The sequence below is a fragment of the Dermacentor variabilis genome, chromosome 2, assembly GCF_050947875.1.
Source record: "Dermacentor variabilis isolate Ectoservices chromosome 2, ASM5094787v1, whole genome shotgun sequence".
Lineage (NCBI taxonomy): Eukaryota > Metazoa > Arthropoda > Arachnida > Ixodida > Ixodidae > Dermacentor > Dermacentor variabilis.
This window is the reverse complement of record NC_134569.1, coordinates 131,112,392-131,125,769: the sequence shown is the minus strand read 5'-3', so window position 1 is coordinate 131,125,769 and position 13,378 is coordinate 131,112,392. Positions and strand designations below refer to the sequence as shown.

At 48.3% G+C, this 13,378-nt stretch overlaps 1 protein-coding gene across 1 annotated transcript in view; it reads left to right on the top strand.

Annotated features, from left to right (window-relative positions):
- The first annotated feature begins 553 nt into the window (after positions 1-553).
- LOC142570447 (uncharacterized) overlaps positions 554-13,378 on the top strand; it is a 133,315-nt gene continuing 120,490 nt past the window's right edge. Inside the window, exons 1-2 of the mRNA XM_075678831.1 lie at positions 554-692; positions 8,519-8,829. Of these exons, the coding sequence (XP_075534946.1) occupies positions 568-692; positions 8,519-8,829 (436 nt within the window). The 5' untranslated portion in view covers positions 554-567. The remainder of the gene's footprint in view (positions 693-8,518; positions 8,830-13,378) is intronic.

Here is a 13,378-nt window from a genome sequence, read left to right as displayed (position 1 = left end):
AGAACGCCAACATCAAGATGACAGTGAGCAATGCACCATTGATGCCCTTAGTCTAATGTGTATCTTTCTATCATGAAAGTTTGGTTCTAGATAGGTTAAAAAATTGTCAAAACGGCACGTTCTGCAGTTAAACTTAAGTCAATCAATCTTCATTTGAATGAAAATGTGAATCTAATACAAAATAAGAAAATACAGAGAAAGACGTTAGTGTTACTATATATATAGTATCCCTTTCATTAGTGAACCGTTTTAAGGTTATATTAAGTCGATCACTGCAACTGCGCGTTATCCTATAGCCTTAGTAACTCCTTTTGGTTTTTAGTGAGGTCAAAGAACCATGCGCTAAGCCTTGTGCCACTATAGTTGCGTGCTTGTCGCCCAGCTTGAAACGAACATAGACACATTCCAGACCTACCCACGCTGAAAGTACGTTAAAAATAGTAAGAAATACTTCCGAAATACGTCAGAAATTCAGTACAATTGGGTAGCAACTCACAAGTTCCATTGACTACTCCGTTTACAAAGTTGTGAACACTGTTTTTACAGACTCGAAGAATATTTACAGCTATGTGGGATGCGTCCGAGGTCGTCGCCCCAACAGCAACCCAAGGCCCGGTTGCCTGCCTTTCTAGGGTCGACCACGTGGCTTTCTCATGGACGTTGGTGAAGTGCTTCACCGTCGTTCTCCTGGGGTAAGTGCCTCTTACAGTTGCCATGTCCATTTTAGCTACCGAGTGCACGACTGGCGAATTTACCGAGACAATTCCCAATGCGTTTCAATCTCTTCTAGCACAACAATGGCAGAAAGTCCATGCGTCATAGTAAAATTGTCCATTTCTTTACTTTTAACTAACAAATTTGCTCTTGATCCTTCGTCTTACTTGTTTCCGTTAAGAACCAGACTCAACCGACACCACCAAAGTCACTCATTAACTCCTTAATTCTCAATAACTGACACATCCAAGTCTTCGTTTTTCCTAGAATTAGGCTGGAACTTCCCTGATAGAAATAGACTGGAACTTCCCAGCTCACTACCTACGTCTGCAAAATGACTTTCGAACTTTGTCTTTCTTTAGAGCGACAGCTCTACTACGCCATGTCTCAAACTCATTCATCGCGTCGCAATGACTGAGCCGACGGAGCGCAAGTGTGGCAAGTGTGACGTCACGCCACGTGACCTGCTGCGAAGAGGCGTCGCAGCTGCGTTCGCTCAGAGCCTCCCCACTGCGGTATGACGTGGGTAGACGAGAGTTAAAATGGCTGCTTCTTCGGCGCTTGGTCGCTCAGTCTCCCAATGGATGGTGCGCCGGCTGGGCCCTCTGTGTGTGCGCTTCAGCGCAAGCGACAGGCCGAGTCCAGTCATCCAGTAGATATAGCTAGACGGCAGGTTCAAGCAGAGTTGCCTGCTGAAGCACCGGAGCAAAGGGAGGCCAGATAGCGCTTATAGAGAAGCTTACGAAGCGCGGAAGCATGCCAAGATCGAAGCTACTGCAACCGCCGCCGTCGTTGAGCAACACGATCAACAACAAGCAGAACGGGACGAAGCCGTGGATGCGAGCAACGGCTGCCACAACGAACGTTTGACGAACCAAACCCTTCGGATGGCCGGAAGCTCGAGTGCGACGGCCAGGTTTCACCGCGACTTCACGGACAAACCGTTCGGCAGCGCGTGTAACGTGTTTGAAAGACTGTCGCCCTACTTTAATGAAACACTGTGTGCATATACCCTTTGCAAAACCAAGCAACAGAGCTTTCGTTCGGGATAACTGGGTGTACAAGAGCTAAACCTCAGCCAATCTTTTGTTGCTTTTGGCATTGCCTTGGATATTGTGAATAGCTTTATATGTGTTTACGCTACCAGATTGCACTCCACACTGTAATACCACATGCCCTCCGTGCTTGGAGGTCTAGTTCGCTATATCTAGTACTTAAATAACATAAATAGAAAGTTGTATATTTTTACTGCTTTGTATTTTTCTGCCCGCTTTGTGTTGTACACTGTATATTGTGCTGCGACCGACCGACCGACCGACCGACCGACCGACCGACCGACCGACCGACCGACCGACCGACCGACCGACCGACCGACCGACCGACCGACCGACCGACCGACCGACCGACCGACCGACCGACCGACCGACCGACCGACCGACCGACCGACCGACCGACCGACCGACCGACCGACTGGACCGACCGACCGACCGACTGGACCGACCGACCGACCGACTGGACCGACCGACCGACCGACCGACCGACCGACTGGACCGACCGACCGACCGACCGACTGGACCGACCGACTGGACCGACCGACTGGACTGACTGACTGACTGACTTACTGACTGAGTGACTGAGTGACTGAGTGACTGACTGACTGACTGACTAAATAACTATCTAACTAACTGAAAATTAGACGGACCTCTCGCATATGTGTGAATTCGTGACAAGCACAGTTTTCTTTGATGTTAAATGAAATGCTATCACTTCTCTTATTTGCATTTCTACGTAGCGCAACACCCCTCGCTCAAAGCGCGCTCTGGGGCAATTTTGCTCACTTCGTTCCCTACGCTCGGCTACTTCTGTCGTCGACTTCTTCACTTCTGCATAGCCGGCTTCTTCAATTTTCTGTTTCCGTTCTCACTTATTGTCTCTTGTTCTGCTTGTTCATTCGGGCGCCTATAATCAGTGGCACATACCAATCCTGGAGGATTGGTGAGGAATGTCGACGTAGCGCGTGGCACATGCCCAGTCGCACATGCCCAGTCGCACGTAACTAGTGGCCCTTCTATTCGAGCGCTTACTCAGTGATGCATGCACAGTGGTCCAAATGATTGTCTGTTGGGGCATATAGACCAGAATATTTTTGCTCTCACACGCTCGTCAAGAGTAAGCACACTCGTATTCTCAATCCTCGACGCGGCGCTCTGCCTCCGTTCCGATGATGGTGATTTATTAAGGCGAAAATCTTGGTCGAAAAATCCGATGTCTGGCATTATGGGACCAAAGTTAACAGCACGAACATTCACAGGTAGTCGATACATGGTCCTTTGGTGGCAGTCAAACCAATGACCTGTGATGTTAATTAAGGCGAAGGTTCTCAAGACCCACTTCCTTTGCCGGGAGTCGAATCGACGACCTTCGATGTTAAGTAGGGCAAGTTAGGCCATGAATTTCTTTATAGGAGCGTGAAGCCGAGACAAAGAAGAAGCGTCAGCACGACCTATGGTGTAAATTAAGGTAAAGTTTATTAAGACACAGTTAACTAAGATATAGTTAGTTACGTCACTAGAGCGCACGAACTTTGGTGGGAGTCGAACCCATGAACATGGGTCTTAATAAGGTGAAGTTATTTAAGTCACTCGAATCGACGACCAAAAATGGAGATATGGGCGAATCAGCCTCTCCAAGCTCGATTCCAACTGACATTGTGAAGGTCAAGAGTCGAACCGACTACCTTTGGTGTTAATTAGGGCGAAGTCAATTAGGACACATTTAATTAAGACACTCGAACCCACAACTTTTGGTGGGAGGCAGACCTTCGATCATTGGTGGGAGTCGAACTCGCGACCTTTGTTGTGAATTAGGGTGAACTTAAGTAAGGTACGACTAATTAAGGGAGAGCTGATTAAGGCACTCAAACCCACGACCTTTGGTGGCAGAAAACAATAGGAAGTAAAATATTCGCAGTTCCGCCCGAAAGGCGAAGCACCGATTGCTATAGCAAATTAGTGGTATAGCTGTACGAAGTAAGGATAGTAGTTTTATCAGCCATATGAACTTGCTAAAAATTCGCTTACTAACTAAATTAAAAATAACAATGTGTAAGCGTGAGCCAACGAGGACGTAGAAAGAAACAGACGCACAGAGACAGAGCTGTTTTTGTATGTCTGCTTCTTTCTAGGTCCTTGTTCAGTCGCGCTTACAGATTCTATCATGGATTCAAACCAACCAGCCCGTCAACGTGTTTTAACTAAATTAACCAGCACGGTGTCATGCGCGCACAGGTAAACATCAACACATCTCGCTCAATGACAGCGATAACTGTCTGTGAAAACGCTGGAGGTAGGAATCGCGGCAGCAGCCACGAGCCACTTGACCTCCGTGCATTTGTCGCTTCAACGCGAACGAAACGTCAAAACCACAGCGCATACGAAGCTACCGGAACTACGTGCACTCTGCAAACATCGCAGAACGCTTTGAAGATGAGGCCCGCGCAGGCGCGCACTTTGGCTGCGTCGCAGATCGCTTTCAAGACACACGAGCGCCGGCAACGCGTCCCTACGGCGTCCGCCAAAGGCGTCTACTACTGCGTCCGCGATTCGCGTGGCCAGCGCCGTCGTAAACGTCCCGGTTGTCTCCACGCTGTACGGAGCGGCGGGCGAGGAGGACATCGAGGCACCCTAGCAGCCGGCGAAGAAGAACGTCCCTCCTCTCTCGCTTGACCTCCCTGCCTCGCGCGCCACTGGACAGGGCACGCATCTGGGCGGCGTTCCTCGCTCGCGCACGCGAGATTGAACCCTGTTCACCGGCTAACCCTCACACGTTTTCACTCGTACAGAACCTCACGGCGATGGTGACAGCGACGCCGGCGGCGACGGCAGAAATGCACCTGGAGTGTCCATATATATGCTATCGCAATAAAACGCACTCGAATTAAAATGTCAAGTAATGTAACGAATGTCTCGTGAGCGCGCAGGCTTTCGCCTTCAACCTTTTTAGAGTATGCTAAAGTGACTGTCCACTTTAGCATTTTCTTTGAAACGGGGCTTGCTATCTTCGCAGATAGATAGACAGATGCACAGTTCGCACCCGAAAAGTGCGTGAAGTACCCATGGAATGCTAATCGCATTACAAATTTTCCGCAAATGCAGTTAGCATGCCAGTGATTGCGCGTGACTCCTAACGATGCAAGCGGACAGAACAAGGGTCGCAGGGCTTTCGGCATGTAATGCGATTAGCATTCTTATGCGCTTCACGCAATATTCAGCATCTATCTATCTATCTATCTATCTATCTATCTATCTATCTATCTATCTATCTATCTATCTATCTATCTATCTATCTATCTATCTATCTATCTATCTATCTATCTATCTATCTATCTATCTATCTATCTATCTATCTATCTATCTATCTATCTATCTATCTATCCGTCCGTCCGTCCGTGTCTGTCTGTCTGTGTCTGTCTGTGTCTGTCTGTCTGTGTCTGTCTGTGTCTGTCTGTCTGTGTCTGTCCGTCCGTCCGTCTGTCCGTCCATCCGTATGTCCGTCCGTCTGTCCGTCCGTCCGTCCGTCCGTCCGTCTGTGTCTGTCTGTGTCCGTCCGTCCGTCCGTCCGTCCGTCCGTCCGTCCGTCCGTCCGTCCGTCTGTCTGTCTGTCTGTCTGTCTGTCTGTCTGTCTGTCTGTCTGTCTGTCTGTCTGTCTGTCTGTCTGTCTGTAACCACTCTCCCGTGAATCTGAGCAAGGGGTAATCCGTGGTCGAATGGGTCTGAGGGATCAGGGCTGGAAACCAACCGTCGGACCAAGTCTGTTGATTTGGTTTGTGACAGTGTGTACCCATGTACTGATTTTCAACGAACATCTTTTACGCTGACTTCGACTGCTGAGTTATATGTCACTGGGTCTGTGCTGCTTTTCAGCGAAACTTTTTGATAAATCTTGTGTTACTGGGTACGTGCCAGTCGGTGTGTGTCGCTTTTCAATGAACTTCTTTGTCAGTAACTTGGATACCTAGGTGTGTGCCACTGGATATGTACTGCTGTACAATGATAAAAATGGTTCTTTAAATTTCTCCGATGTTCGGTGGAATCGAACCGTGGGCCACGCGGGAACGTTACGGCGCTGTCGCTAGATGGCGTAGCGTTTGCAGCAAGGAGCGGGAGAGAGGCGCCCGGTTGCAGACACGTTTAGGTCTTGTCAATGCGATGTGCCGCTGCATTTCTTTAATGCTAATTGTATTAACGTCGATATCATCGTGAGATGGGTTGCGCCGATTTTTTTATGGTAAAGATACTCTGAAAGTTTTTAGAGGCTATAAGTTACTGTATACATTCGGTATGACGCTGATACGCACGTACATGAAGTTCGAATGCACTCCTGGGCTGTACGACTTTTTCTGCGTATTGTGTTGGGTATATGCGCTGAAAAAGAAAACATTAATACATTTGTAATTCCGAATAACAATCCGTGAAAGTAAGGCTCGTTTTTACGTTTATTTGCATACATTCGCTTGAGTTGCATAGAGTGCCAGGAAAAAAGAATCTTAAAGCGCAACAATCTTCGACCAGGACAGGCAAAATTTTTTTTTGTGGCTTGCAAGGAAAAAAAAGAAAAAAAGAAAAGAAGGCCGGTAACCTAATTAGGCTGAGCAAGTCACCACAGGCGCAGGTCTACCTAGCCACATACAGGTATGTACAAAGGGAAGTGTAGAGTGGAGCACCCGAGTACGCTATTAAAATGAGCTAAGTCACTCCCTCAACGCCTGCGGGATATTGGAGGCGTTAGTGCGAAAAAAAAGAACTATTTGCGACAAAGATGTGTCTCGTTCCATTTGTCAGGATTCCGCTTTCTATTGAACAGTGTCTGGAACCTTTCGTTTTACTGATATTCGTTTCTTAAGTCCACTTCGACAGTAAATAGAAGCCATCTTGACACCGAGTGGCAAGTGTTGCACGATGTGCATGAATCGCCTTACTCGAAGCAGATGAAAAGATGCAAGGGCTGTTGAATTGCGGAACGTTCACAGAATTATGTATTACCATCGCGCGACGCGCACGCGGAACAATGCAATGCATAACAAAAGCGAGCACACTCGAAGGGCTCCTCCGTGCTTTCCCCGTGTTTGCCTTAACCGTATGTCCACGTAGAGCGAATTCGACAGCCTAACGCATTGGGAAACACAGCGCTCGAAGACCAGGGACCCGAGGGAAAGCTGCCGCGCCTACTTCAGCGTCTCGTACTCTGCTTGCGCATTTCGTTACATGACTTCGCGTGCGTGCGTGTCTATAGAGCCGCGATGCTCGGGACCCTTACGAAGCGCACACACTGGCAGGACGTTAGTACCAGAAGGAACGAGGCCAAGTCATCCAATATTCATTGTCAGCGGCAGGTTTTCTGGCACCCACACACTCGAGCATGGAACGCCGGACGGCCAGCACGTGTCTGATGGATGTTTCTCTGTTTCGCAAACCTTCGCCCGAGCGGCTCGGCGGTGGTGGGCGTCCTGTCACCGAGCACGAAGTCGCGGCTTGCGTTGTCGTATAGACACAGGACTTCCATGCGCTAGAACGCCCATGTGCTGGCATATCAGTGTGCGTTTGTGAACCAAAAGCTGGCTCACATTAGTCCCGCAACTACATTGCCGCGCACTCGTCGCTAAGGTTGATAAGAACTTGCGCTGCTCGATTTGTATTTGCAGACGCTTTACAACCTCAAGGGTTGTGTTGAAGAAGGCTCTAAACAGGCGACATTGTATGCGACTTGAGGACCTTCTTAGACTGTGGCAGTGTCCTGGCTCTGAACTGAGGTCCATTGAAGCGCTCGTAGCCCTTCTGCAGGATGAATACGCCTCAATGAGGCTATGTAAGTGCATTTCGCGCCCATGTACGTGTTAGTGTGTGTGTGTTTATAGTTTGCTTTTCTCACTCCTTTTATTTAATGCCCAACTGTCTCACCCGGCGTAGAGCGTGCTAAGCCTTTCGCTAGGCTAGCCTCTCCAGATAGGATTAAGCTTTCTCTTTCCCCCTCTCTCTCATTGCTCAGTAAGTACCTTTTGGACGATCGGTATTGTTGTGTTATTGGTGGCAGCTAACGTTAGCCAAGCTGTTAAAAAAAAAGAATTTGAGAAACATGATGCAAGAGGCGATTTTAAGGTGCACGCTGTTCAGTTGTCGACCTCTGACGATCGAACACCGCAAGTCTTATAATCGTATCTTGCTGGGCGATATTGAAATACTTTTGTTTCTTTTACCAGCATGGCTAACGTTAGCTCGGACACACGGTATACTGCCGTGAAGAAGCATTGGGTTACACTTTAGCCGATCCGTGAAGCAGTCGCCTAGTGTAGTGGAAGCATTTAAACATGACTGGTTCCTGCGAGTGGTTAAAACTACTTGAGGGACAACTGCTGGTCACAACCAGGACGCTCAGGTATAACTTCGTTGACGGCGCCCCGACCATTTGCTGTCACTTCGAATCGCGCGGTTCGTAACTGCTAGCTCTCGTTGCTACGACAACCGCTCTTGGCACACTATATCGCTCATCCATGGCTAATAATAACGATGCGCTCAAAATGAAGACGAAGGCATGGACACATGTGCGCTTCGTTTTCGCTACGCTGTTACTATTAGCCACGAACCAGCACTAACCCGCACGGTGTTCTATCATCTAGAGTGCTTGTCGGCGTTCTAAATCTGTTATGCGGATGCAGGAGTTTGCCCGGGTGTGGTTTCACCGCATCGCGCCAATCGTATCGCAGTTTCACCACCTCTCTGACCTATATTCCACGTCTACTCCGAGGCAGGTTCGCCTCGGGCAAGGCTCGCTTGGTAAAAGGCCGCGAGGTGCGCGCCCTGGACCTGCTGGCCTCGCACGTGTGCCTCTCGGCGCTTCTCTTCCTCAACCTGAGCCAGCTGCGGCTGCACGCGTTCGAGTGGCGCCTGGTGGCAGCGCTGCTTCTGGGCAAGGCTGCACTGTTCGCCCTGGTTGCGGCGGCCAGCGCTGCGCTCCCCCGCTCGTCCTCGAGGCGCCGCGGAGAAGGCCGACTGGCCACCGCGGGCCTGCACGCCATCTTCGTGACCCAAGTGAACGACTTCGGCATCGCATACCCGCTAGGTGCGTGTTCGCAGCGAACCTTGTCGGGGCAGCCAGCGACGGTCGGCTTACTTGAACTCCGTGCTCCTGGACGAGCGGACAACCCCTAGAGGATTTATATAGCATGTGGTCACAGACGTGTCCGACCGGTCGTCTCAGAAATCCCGAAAGCTATCTCGTTTGATTTTCCGACAGACGGTGCTCATCAGTGCTGCTTCTGGCAATACAGGGCCAGGAAATACCTCGGGTAACAGAATATAAATACCTCAGTATATGGATAAACGAAGGCAATAGATATATGGAAACGCAGGAAAAAATCATAAGAGTAAAGGAGAAGAGAAATTCAGCCATAATGAAGCACAGAGTGCTATGGGGATCCAATAGGTACGAGGTCCTCCGAGGTATGTGGAAAGGTGTAATGGTTCCAGGGCTTACTTTTGGAAATGCGGTTGTTTGCTTTAAATTAGGGGTACAATTAGGACTCGACGGGAACCAAAGGTCAGTGGGTCGCCTCGCATTGGGATCTCACGGGAAGACTGCAAATGAAGCTGTGCCGGGTGATATGGGCTGGACTAGTTTTGAACTGAGGGAAGCTCGCAGTAAAATTGAGTATGAAGAACGGCTGAGGAATATGGAAGAAAGGAAATGGGCTGGGAAAGTGTTCAGGTATCTGTACAGAAAAAACATTGATTCACTGTGGAGGAAAAGAACTAGGAAGCCTACCAGCAAGTATGCGGCCGGTAGGGTGGCCACCACACCAACAAAGAACGTCAAGCCGAAAGTCAGAGAGGCTGAAATAATCTCATGGGTGGCGGCAATGGAAAAGAAACCGGCCATGAGTAACTACTTAAGAGGAAAAAACGAAATCAGGAAAGAAACCATTCATGATAACTCAAAGGGAAGCTCATTACTTTTCGAAGCGAGATGAGGATGCCTTATAACACGCACCTACAAAGCGAGATATAAGAAGGAAGAAGAAGCATGTGCTTGCTTCGGTAAAGGTAGGGAAACGATGGAGCGTGTTTTATTAGAATGTGAACACACCTGCCCAGCAGTAAATTTAGGCACCACTGGCCTCCTTGAAGCCCTTGGGTTCAGCGAGAGCAGGAGAAACGTAAACGTGTCCGCTATAGAGATTAGTAAGAGGCGATTGGAAGATTGGTGGATGAAACGTAGGGAAACGACAAAAAACGGAGGCGTACAAAAGCAAAGTTCGCGATAGGGAGTCAGAAAATGTGGTTGTAAGAGTTCATAGGTTCTTTTTCTTTCTTTTTCTTTTTTGACTTGGGTAGGACATTAGGCAGTATATCAGCAAAAGCTTGGTGGCGCAACCCACTGTCCCGTTCCAAAGGGGACGCTCATAACAGCCATCCATCCATCCATATATAAAGACGCGCCTCGAGAGACTCACTTGAGCTGTTTCAAAGACTCTTTTGGCTCGATGGCGACAGTTGGGAAGCATTTTTTTTGCTTGTTTCCCCCTACATTCTAGATTCATTTTGCTTGTTAGTTTGAAACATTGTTCGCGTTTGTTATATTTATTCTACACTTTATTCGTACTTCTAGTGCAATGAATCAATTTCCTATTTTGAAACTGCGCTTTTCTGTACTGCACATTAGCCCGACTAACGGCTTGATTAGCTTAAGATAACCACAATTTCGATAAAGGCGAAGTGGGCTAGCTGCACATGCTAGGGCATGCAAGCTTAATGTATACGGCACCAAATTATGCTGCCGGATCTCCTCTCTAAATATTTACTTAGACCGGCCTTGTCTGGTGCATTTCTTCCCCTCCATCTTCAGCAATGAGGAGACAGTGCTGCCAACCTCCGAAGCTAGTTTTCGCCAAACTCGGATAGAAAAAAAAATGCCTAGTTTTCCCTATGCTTTTGCAGAATGCGGTTGTTCAGTTTGTCATTATGACTTCTGCAAAGATAAATTATTCCGCTATGCAAACAGATTGCAGATTCTATATTTGAAATTATTCCTCAGAGGTATTTCAACAATTTAAACAAAATGTCACTGGATTCAACCTGAAATAACGCCGCAGCGCAAGTTATGTTTATAAATCATGTTCGATCAGTTTTTGGATTTGCATGCGTAATATGGGGTCCTCCCACAGCGCGTGACACGGAGAAGCTTGAGAGAATGGAGAATTTAGCTGTTCGGTATGTTTCAAGAAAACACGGCGTCAATTTCAGTGTGACAAACGTTAAGAAAGAATTAAACTGGGAGACGCTAGGGAGCCGACAAAAAAAGACTGCGTCTAAAACATTTCCATGGCATCTTTCACGCCGCAGTCGGTACACAAAGGGAGATTAATATAATGCATCCGCATTACCGGTCGCCACGCGTTGACCACTCGATAAATGTCTCTGAACCTGCCTGCAAGTCACATTTGCTAAAGATGTTTTCTAAACACTATTCGGAACTGAACTAGATTACGTACCTTACGATGTGGTGAGTGTACTGTCTAGTGGCTTCTAAAATGAGTGTGCGTTCTTGCTTTCACTTCGACTACCTTGAAGGCCACGTTTCGGCCAATGCTGTTTTTGTAGCCTGTGTTAATCGATTTCTGCTTTTGAACATTGTTTACATGTATTTTTAGAGACGCGCTACATAGATTATCATTATTGATTTAGGCATTGTAACACCACCCCTCCCGTAATGCCGAAATCTGGTGACGCTGACAATCTGCCGACGGTCGGCGGAGGGCATGGCGTCCGCACAGTGTTACAGAGGCGTTGACACGAAAGTAAGAAACGCTGTCGCCGACAGTCGGCGGATTGAATTCGGTGTCGGGTCGCCCTAGTGTGAGTGAGCCTTTAAGGGCTACTTTCCCCACTATCGCGTCCGCGTGTAGGAAAACATCCCGAAGATAGTGCAGTGCCCGGCCGACCCGTGGTGGAGGTGCAGTTCGCCATTAAGGGGCCCACATACACAGCTTCGCTGTTCATCCTTCTTCACAAGAGTGGAAGGGTGGTGTATTTTAAAGCGAAAGCTTTACTGGCCGCGAACTTGCAATTTCGCCGTGGCGGTGCACTGAGGAGGCACATGACGTCACAACGCGCGCTTCGCCGCAGATATTTCTCTCTCTCTCTCGCTCGCTCCCTAGTCACTACTGCGCATGCGCCACTAGTAGCACCGAGCCACAGGTGTTCCGCCGCTGCGCAGCGCCGCGCCTTTCCGCCGCCGCCATATGGTATGTCACACCGCGTTCCTCGTCGTTGCGCTCGCCACCGCTCGCCACCGCTAGCATCGCCAGCTGCGTCGCATGCCTGATAACGTGTCAGAGGATTGAAAAGGAGAGCACGCGTGCGCCGCAACCATAGACGGTGACAATTCTGATAAGCAGGAGGAGGCCTGGAATCGACATCGGAACGAGATGAAGAGGAAACAAATCTCCCAGGAAACAGACGAACAGCGCGCCGAACGACTGGCCAAACGCCGCAACATAGCTAGACAACCAGACTAACCTGGACTTGCAATCAAGATTAACCAAGGCTAACCATGCTATGCCTTAGCTTTCGCTACGCATATCCTGGCATAGCCGAGCTAAGCCACTGCCAAGTTTTTTTTTATTTTAATATTTCTACAAATCAGTTTGGTCGTTTTATTTGGGAACCGTTAGTTTTACAAAACCATGATAAAGGGCTACGGACATTCTCAACATCATCTAACAAATAATTCAACACTTAACTAGTCAGGCAGATAACGCTTCAGAAATTGCTAATTGGCAATTCTCACCGACCGTGGAGGCTTGTCAGCAGAAGGCGATGTAAAGCATTAAAATCTAGTGGCTACTTCACCTTAGACCCGTCACGTTACAAAGTATCGACACAGGCCGAGCTTAGTTAACAGTCTCGTCAAATTATTATGTCGCATGCAAACATAGGAACTTCTATAACACAACCTGCCTAGACTTTCACTGCACAAATAATACCCGAATCTGTGATTATAACACGAAACATGTCACGTCGAGCACTGATGTCGTCAGCGAAGTTTCTTGCGGATGGAATTTAGGAACGGAACTTCGGCTTTAATTTTCCCAGCTGATTCTTATAGGGATTCTTATAAAATCGAGAGGCAGGTAGATTAGCCAACAGAGTTCTCTCTGAGGAGAAAAGGTCAGTGCATGATCCTGCTTTCTAGACTGGATATACGCAAGTTATTAAGATATCTGCCTTATCACGAACAAATTTTGATGCGGTTTGACAGAAACAGAGTAATGAAGTCGCCACTCAACGCTGATTATGTTGCTGCAAATTTGTTTTGTTAGTGAAGATAAGACGGCGCACAGACATTGCCTTCGACCCGAACTGACGCATACGAGAAATATACTTTCTAAAATTTACCGTGCAAATTCTGCACAGTAACCCTGCGGTCCCGACATCCGCTTATCGGATTCTCCTTGACTGCGCAAGGTACGCGGTTGAAAGAACTAGTGTAGAACTAGATTCGTCTGTTATGACCAGCTCTCCTTGATCTTCAACGAGATAAACAGGGTAATGACCATTGTGAATTGTGGCACACCGACGCTCAGCCACGTGAAGCTGAAGGATATCCGAAA